This window comes from Choloepus didactylus, chromosome 19 (assembly GCF_015220235.1).
Source record: "Choloepus didactylus isolate mChoDid1 chromosome 19, mChoDid1.pri, whole genome shotgun sequence".
NCBI lineage: Eukaryota > Metazoa > Chordata > Mammalia > Pilosa > Megalonychidae > Choloepus > Choloepus didactylus.
In genome coordinates, this window is record NC_051325.1 from 28,586,079 (window position 1) to 28,594,448 (window position 8,370).

At 55.0% G+C, this 8,370-nt stretch overlaps 1 protein-coding gene across 1 annotated transcript; it reads left to right on the forward strand.

The window, feature by feature from the left end:
• The first annotated feature begins 245 nt into the window (after positions 1–245).
• On the forward strand, positions 246–8,120 carry LRRN4 (leucine rich repeat neuronal 4). Its single transcript, XM_037811131.1, has 5 exons — positions 246–331; positions 1,373–2,036; positions 3,191–3,395; positions 4,586–4,723; positions 6,914–8,120. Exons 2-5 carry the CDS (start codon positions 1,382–1,384, stop codon positions 8,118–8,120), a joined length of 2,205 nt encoding a protein of 734 aa, XP_037667059.1. The 5' UTR covers positions 246–331; positions 1,373–1,381.
• Positions 8,121–8,370: the final 250 nt, after the last annotated feature.

The following is an 8,370-nucleotide window of genomic DNA, read 5'->3' on the forward strand; positions in this document are numbered from 1 at the left end:
ATTCCTCTGCCTGGGGAAGATGGTGCAAGGAGAATTGAAGACAGGGGCAGGCTGGCAGGAGGAGGTGCTGGGCCTGGAGAGGGGCCTGGAGAGGGGTGGGGGGAAGATAAGCAGTGAGGGTGGTGGCTAAAGACAGCAGGATCTTGGTGAGGAAGGAGGGGCTGGGGTATCTCAAGTGGGTGGGAGGAAGGGAGAGCCTGCAGGCCGCCTCAGGATCCTTGTGGATCTCAGAGCTGAGCTGCTAAGTGACTGGTTTCTGAAATCTATAAAACAAGACTGAGGACTGCAAAGGGGCATCCAGAGGTGCCACACTCCAGAAGACAGTTTCCAGGTGAGTATGACATACTGCCAGATACATGGACTCCTGGACTCAGTTTCCAGAATCTTCTTACTGCATTGACCAGCAGCTAGCAGGAGGGAGGCCCTTCCTCTGGAGCCTGGGTGGTCACTCAAAGAGCTAGCGGTCAGCAGACAGAGCGAGGGACAAGAATATACACCTGCAATAATGGGGAGAGGGGGGCAAGAGGGTCAGACAGTGACCCTAAGGCCAGGGCTTGGTTTCAAGTAGCTGTGCCACCCCCAAACCAGCCCAAGGCTTCCCAATTTACACCGCTCCCCACAAGATCCACCAGCTGCCAGTGGTATCCTGGGTACTCCAAAAACTCCTCACTGAGCAGGGCTGGCATGAGGGCTCCTGGTTTTTACTGGAACCCACATGGGCTCAGGAAATGCTTGATTCCAAGTTCCCAAGACTCACAACTGGCTGGGAGCTTCTTTCCTCTCCTAAAGTAACCCTGAGCACCCTCCCAAGAAAGGGACCCCCAGAATTTATTATTATTATTATTTTTAATGTGACCTGCAGACCAGGTTACATGCAAAGCAGGACTCACCTCGGCTGGGCAGTTCTACGGGAGAAATCTGGGGTGGCTGAGTTTTGCTGGAACTGATGAAATCACCCTGGAGTCCTGTGTTTGTATCTTGGCAGAGCTTCTTCCCAACTGAGCTCATTCACCGTCTCAGTATTGACCAAAGTTTCTGGAGAGAGATTGGGCGCCTGGGAAAAGCTTACAGAGATAAGAGGCAGGGTCCTGTCCCTCCAGAAGCTCACGGGTTGGGGAAGTTCAGGCCCAGACCGGACACAAGAGGTTATCTGCCGATGCTACCTGTGGAGGGAAAGGGCACCTCTGGGGGAACTAAGGCAGGAGGCGCCACGTAGGGGTATGACTGGGGAAAAGGCAAGCAGGGCCGAAGTCACCACAGACGCGGTGACGGTGGAGAACTCTCTCCCCACCCCTTCGAGGGAGCGTGGGCTCCTTCTCTCTCCTACGGTTTCAGCTGGATTTAATAGGCCTCACGACTGTTCTCTACCCAGCCGCCCGCCATGAGCTGGGTCCTGCTGCTCCTGCTGCCGCTGGCGCTGCGCCCGGGCCGGGCAGGCCCTTCCCAGGCAAGGGCTCCCCTCTTCCGGCTCACTCAGCAGGGCTCCTGGGGAGGAGGCGGCAGCAACGCCACGGGCTCACCCTGCGAGGGTCTCCCCGACACGGGGACCACCGCCTGGTCCCTAGCGAACCGCAGCCTGGAGCGCCTGCCAGGCTGCCTGCCGCGCGCCCTGCGCAGCCTCGACGGCAGCCACAACCGGCTGCGCGCCCTGAGCGCGAGGGAGCTCGGCCACCTGCCCCAGCTGCAGGTGCTGACGCTGAGCCACAACCTCGTAGCCGAGCTGCGCTGGGGCCCCGGCGGGCCCGCGGAGCTGCACACGCTGGACCTCAGCTACAACCGGCTGGAAGCCCTGCCGCCGTGCTCTGCGCCCGCGCCCCGCAGCCTCCGCGCGCTGCACCTGGCCGGCAACCCCCTCCAGGAGCTTCAGCCCGGGGCCTTCTCCTGCTTCCCCGAGCTCCTCTTCCTCAACCTCTCCTCCACCGCGCTGGGCCGGGGCGGCCAGGAGGGCATCGCGGAGGCGGCGTTTGCACTAGAGGGCGGCGCGCGTCTGGAGAGCCTCGAGGTCCTGGACCTCAGCGGCACGTTCCTCACGCGGGGTGAGTCTGGGGTTTGCAGCCTTGCCTGAGTGCGGAGGCCCGGCTGGGCCCTGCTCTTCCTTGGGGAATAGCCCAGGTGCCTTGCTCAAGTGAGTCTCAAAAGTAACGCCAACTAGATTTTCTTGAGCCAAGCGCCCCCCCAAGAGGTGGGGACCATTATCATCTCCGTTTTACATATGCGGGAACCAAGGCCAGAAAGCTGCAGTGACTTGTCCGCAGTCGCACATGTAGTTAAGTGGTGCCTCCAAATTCAAACCCAGGCATTCTGGGTCCAAATCCCAAAACTTTAGCCACTCTGCCCAGCAGAGCTCGATAAATGCTTGTAGAATGGAGAAGTGAATGAATCGCTTTGGAGGCTGTTTGATGGGGGAACTTAGCACCAAACTTGCGCTTTGCCATGAAGCAACTGATGCTTTCAGGATGAGTTCATTGATTTTTCCGCTTGGTTGGTAAATTGTTTCTGTAATCACTGCATATGGACTCATTCAAACAAGACACACGGGAGAGGTGAGACTACCACTTCTACACTCCCTTACTGCGTTCTGACTCTGATTCACAAGATTGGTTTCATTAGTATTACTATTATTTTAACACATCACGTGTCCATAACCAGCTGTTCCATCACTGACAGCGAGGAAAGAGAACCAGAAGGGGAAATGCAGAGGTGAAGGAGTACATTCTCCATTTCTTAGGAGAGTCACTCAGCTAGGTTTCTGGGCCTCCTCTAGCCTTGTTCCTCCTGTCCTCCCCACTCACACTCCCCAAAATTGAGCCTCACTCCCAGAAGCAGCCAGACAGTGGAGTCTGGGGTATTTGGGGGTGGAGTCTAACAAGAGGGTGGTACAGCAAGGGCCTTGGAGACAGGTGTCCTGGGTTCCCGTCCTGGCCTTTGGACTACTCATTCTCCTTCCCAGCCTTGGACCCTTTTCTGTAAGATGGCGGGAGGTGGAAGGAGGAAGGGCTAGTCATCCCTGAAGGCCCTTCTCTCGGAAAGGGCCCTCACCTCTGAGATTCCTAGTACTTTCACCGTGTTCCTGCTCAGCAGTGACCTTCTCCATGAGCCACTTGCCACTTTTGTTGCTTCCTTAGTGCCCTGCTGCCCTCCAGGGTGTTTGTCTTCCTGGGTCGTGGGCAGCTTCCCCTCTGCCTTTCAGTTCGGGCAGGGTGGATCAGAGACCTGCCGAAGCTCACCACTCTCTACCTCAGGAACATGCCTGGGCTGAGGAGCCTGGAGGGGGACATTTTCAAGATGACCCCTGAGCTGCGGGTGCTGGATTGTCAAGACTCCCCAGCACTCACTTCCGTCCACACACATATCTTTCAAGACACTCCTCGCCTGCAAGTTCTTCTATTCCAGAAGTAAGTGTTTCTGAGACACATCCTAATCATGTGACTGGTTTTTTTTTTTTGTTTGTTTGTTTTGTTTTGCCCATTAAACTATGTTATATATGCCTAATTATTTTATATAGAACAGACCGGACCATAGGTTTTTCTCCCCCTGCTCCTTCAGATCCTCTCTGGGGTTTTGTTCTTTGTCACCCTTTGGATAATATCTTGGGCAGGGTCCCATCCATCTGGCCTAATAACCCCATAACTAAGCCTGTCCAGTGTAATGTTAAAACTCCAAACTCATGCATTTAAAGTGTTTCCTATCCCCAAGCACAGACTGGGAAGTATGCAGTGCATATGAGGGAATGAGAAGGTTCTCTCTTTCTGGATCCACTTCCTTTCCAACATGTTTTGCAAGTCCAGTCCCTTCCAGGGTTTGAGTGAGTATAGGGAGAAAAGGTGAGAGGGTATAAAAAAGGTTTTACTTGCAGTTGGGACCCAGGTATGTTGTCTTCTGGCCTGGTGGCTATCGAAAGTGTCCCTATACTCACCTGCCTTCCCAAGAGCAACCATTCTCTCAACTTCCAGCAGGAAGGACAGTGTCCCTTTCAAGAGGATCCAGGCCACCTCTTTTCCTTGGAGCCCATATCTGGGCCCTGAGAAGCAGGTGCCTTTGCCTTACTGTCACTCCCAAAGCAGCCACTTCTCTCTTTTCCCTGCCAGTTCCAGCATCAGTTGCTTACTTTCAGATTTCTCATACATAAGCAGACAGAGTCCTTGTATCCTCCAAGTTCCAAGGAACATTTTCAAGAGCTGGTCTTGAAGCTCCCTCCTTCACCTGGCTCAAGGGGAAGGGATACTTCCTGTGGTTGGGGGAAGCACCCCCCTTTGCCCCTGTGTTGTGGTTGGGGGTGGGGATTGGGGGTCCTTCCAAAGCAGCCTTCACTGCTGGCCTCTTCCACCTTCTGACCCCTTCTCAAGGTGGGTAATGGGTCAGCAAAACCCCCTTTGCAGTTGCTTTGCTTGTCCCACACAGGTGGAATCTTCATTTTAGAGGTGAGAAAAAAATAAGATCCAGGTCATCAAGGGTTTTGCACAAAGCAATACCAACTAACTTTTATCAAAATGGTTTCACCATGACCCCACCATGCCTCTTTAAGAATACTTTTGACCTGATTGTAAAAGCCTGACCTAATGACTTGATTTTGTGTGTATTTCAGCTGCAACCTGAGTTCCTTCCCTCCTTGGACCCTGAATTCCTCCCAGGTCCTATCCATCAGCCTCTATGGCAACCCCCTCACTTGCAGTTGTGAGTTGTCCTGGCTCCTCTTGGATGCAAAAAGAACTGTCCTAAACAGGTAACCTATTTACAGAGTAGACAACCGAGGGGTCATGTCCTTGTCTTCCTCATGTAACCATGCTGTACAGTGTTGGGCAGGCAGTCCTGACCCATGTGGTCACACTTAGGGACCCAGGAGATTGAGTCCAGCCAGCCTGACAGGCAAAGAGCATGGAGGAGTGCCCCTGGGAGGGGTCCAGAGACGGAGCTTATCATTTCTGCTCACATTCCATTGGTTAGAATTTGGTCACATGGCCACACCTAACTGCAAAGGAGGCTGGGAAATGTAGTCTTGCCAAGTGCTGAGTAGGAAAAGGAAATGAGTTAGGTGAGCCCCTAGACAGTCTCTGCCAAAGCTGGTGCTATCATTGCCCCACTTTACAGATGAGGGGATTGAGGCTCAAAGAGGTGAGGTGCTTGCTTCAGATTGTGCAACTGCTGGATGGAGGAATTGGGATCTATTTTTCTTGAAAAGCCCAATTCCTGAGGCTGAGCCTGGTCTTCTGCTTGTGGGTCATTCAGTCCAAGGCCATGTCTCATGGAACAGGAGAAAAAGAATTCCTACAAAGAATCCCCATTGGCTGTTGGCTGGAAGAGCAGTTTTTGCAGTGGGGAGCCATGTCCAGGGTAGCCACCATGAGATGATGGGGGCCAGGGACACACCCAGGGTCTGAGCATCCTCAAACCAGCTCCACCAGCTTACCTTCCCTCCATGCAGCTCATTTTGGGAGACATCCCCATCCTGTGGGGTTCTTTTCTCACTTCCCACCCAAGCCCAGATGGGAAGTAGGGCTCAGTCTCTCCCACTCACCCTCTTCTCATTGCCTCCAAAGGCAAGTACCCAGGCCATTTGCAATCAGGGGTGTATTAGTTAGGGTTCTCCTTGGAAACAGAATCAATGAGAGATGTGGCCACCTAGCCAAGTTGACACATGAACCCAACCATCACAAGGGGTCTCACTAATGAAGAGGTTGAGACAGCCTGGCTTCCCATCCTGGTTCCACTACTTTCCACCATTAGTCTTGGCTGAGTTACTTAACTTCTCTGTGCCTCCACCACCTCATCTATAAAATGGGCATAGTACCCGCCTTACAGAGTAGTGCCCTTTAAATTAATTGATACATGTAAAATGAAAAGACCAGACCCTCCTATATGGCAAGCAGTCAGTAAATGTTAAGTAGTATTAGTGTGAGTATATTAACAGTACTCAGTGCCAGGAAGCGGACAGATGACAATGCAAATGGCACACTCCACTTAGAGAATCTGGACTCCCACTCACAGTGCTTGCCCCAGGTTCAGGCTCTGCCATTTGCCAGTCAGTGGATCTTGGGCAATTAGTTCCTCTTTCTGAGCTTCAGATTCCTGCTCTGCCCGATGTGAGTGATGATGGGATCCTCCTCCAAAGGGTTCTCTGTGAGTTGGTGAGGTGACGTGTGTAAGCCTGTGGCGTGTGGGACCTGGCAGAGAAGTGTTGACAAGGCTCAGAGAAAGGGGACACCTGCACTGAGGATTCAAAGTTCAGCACAAAAGCAGCCTTAAAGCCAAATACAGTTGATCCTCATTATTCATGGATTGCGTATTTGAGAATTTTCCTACTCGCTAAAACTTATTTGTAACTCTAAAATCAGTATTTGTGGCACTTTCACAGTCATTTGTGGATGTGCACAGTGGCAAACAACTTGAATCACCAAATGTGCACGTTCCCAGCTGAGACTGAGCAAGGCAGTGCTCGACCTTCTTGTTTCAGCTCTTATACTGGCAACGGTGTGCTTTGCATGGTACATTTAATGCCATGTTTTTGTCATTTTCGTGCTTTTTCTTGGTGATTTTGCTATTTAAAATGGCTCCCAAAGCCTAGTGCTGAATTGCTGTCTCATGTCCCCAGGTGCAGGAAGGCTGGGGTATGCCTTGCAGGGAAAATACATGTGATGAGCTTCCTTCAGGCCTCAGTTATAGTTAGCCATGAGTTCAGTGTTAAGGAATCAACAAGCTATATTACATAAGGTGTCTTCAAACAGAAACATAAATAAAACAGGGTTGTTTAATGATCGGTTGACAAAAATGTTGTGACCAGGGCTAGCAGGAACCTAGCCATGTATTTCCTCTAGCAGCAGTGACTGAGTATTTGTTAATTCAGTGTTGGTGGAGACTTTATAGAGCAGTAAGAAGAATGGACAGAACCTTCTAACTGGCTGGCCTCCTTTCTCAGGGCTAACAACACGGTGTGCACGCCCGCCGCAGGCTCCCGGGGCCCCTTCTCAGCCGCTCTTGCTCTCCCCCAGCTGCCCGGCCTGTGCCAGTTGGACCAAAACACCACCGACCTTACTTCCCACCCAGCCTCCTCCTACGGCTCCACTCACGCACCCCCAGCACAGGGCACCTCTCCCGGGGGCCCTTCCACCCTGCCCAGCACAGCTCCATCCACTCGGCCTGCGCGAGGCCAACAGAGGGTCACCAAGGCCTCGTCCCTCCCCGTGGAGTCCCTCACGCAAGCTGCACGGCCACACAGCAGTGGCACGGAGGGGGTCACCCACTCCACCCCCGGCTCCACAGCAGCCTCTGGGCACTCCGGCGGTCCACCCAGGGCTACAGCCACAACGGGATCAAAGCCCGGGGAAGAACGCGCCAGCTCCACCCCATTCACCACCAAACCGCTTGGTCTCTTCCCTCCCTCCCGTAAGCCAGTGAGCACGCCTCAGCCCATCCTGAGGACACCGGCCACCCCCGAGGCTCCCCAGCCCAGTCCTTCCGAGGGCGGGATTCCGATTCTGCTGTTGGACGACTACAGCGAGGAGGAGGAGGAGGAGGTGATGGAAACGTCTCCCCAGGACGTCCCTTGTGATTACCACCCCTGTAAGCACCTGCAGATCCCCTGCTCAGAGCTGCAGAGACGCTCGCGGTGCCGCTGCCCCGGCCTCAGCGGGGAAGACACGGTCCCCGACTCTCCCAAGCTCCGGGGACTGACGGAGGTGACCGACACGTCCGTGCTCGTGCACTGGTGTGCCCCCAACTCGGCGGTGCGCGGGTACCAGATCCGCTACCACGCAGAGGGCCGGCCGGGGAACCAGTCGCTGGTGGGGGAGATCTACGCCACGGCGCGGCAGCACCCCCTGTACGGGCTGTCGCCGGCCACCACGTACCGCGTGTGCGTCCTGGCGGCCAACCGGGCGGGCCTGAGCCAGCCGCGCGCGGGCTGGAGGGGCGCGTGCGCCGCGTTCACCACCAAGCCCAGCGCCTGGCTCGCCCTGGCGGGGCTGGGCGCCTCCTGCGGCCTGCTGCTCGCCGGCTCCCTGCTGCTGGCCGCCTGCCTCTGCCGCCGGGGCCGGGCGGCGCGGCGCGAGCGCTGCCCCACGCACCTCGTGGCCTACAGGAACCCGGCCTTTGACCACCCGCTGCAGCTGCCGACCTTCGACTAGCCCGGGGACTCCCCAGCGGCTGGCGGACTCCTCCGACGCGAGCTCATCCCGCGCGCGGAAAGGAAGCTCGGGCGGTCAAAAACGCCCCTCACCTCTGAAGGTCTCTGATTTCCGGAGAGCCAGCACCCCTCAGGCACGCTGAGTTCCTCGGTCCGAGAAACCACGACTGCTTTCCCCTTCCTTCGGTTTCCCAGAAATACTGACGGTCAATGCCAGATCATCCCATTGCAGTCGGGACATTCTTGGGTGT

Excerpts from the sequence above, each read along its gene's own strand:
- LRRN4 (XM_037811131.1), top strand. The coding sequence starts at position 1,382 with ATGAGCTGGGTCCTGCTGCTCCTGCTGCCGCTGGCGCTGCGCCCGGGC. Across the intron at positions 2,037-3,190 it reads CGGCACGTTCCTCACGCGGG|TTCGGGCAGGGTGGATCAGA; the intron begins GTGAGTCTGGGG and ends TCTGCCTTTCAG. Across the intron at positions 4,724-6,913 it reads AAAAGAACTGTCCTAAACAG|GGCTAACAACACGGTGTGCA; the intron begins GTAACCTATTTA and ends CTCCTTTCTCAG.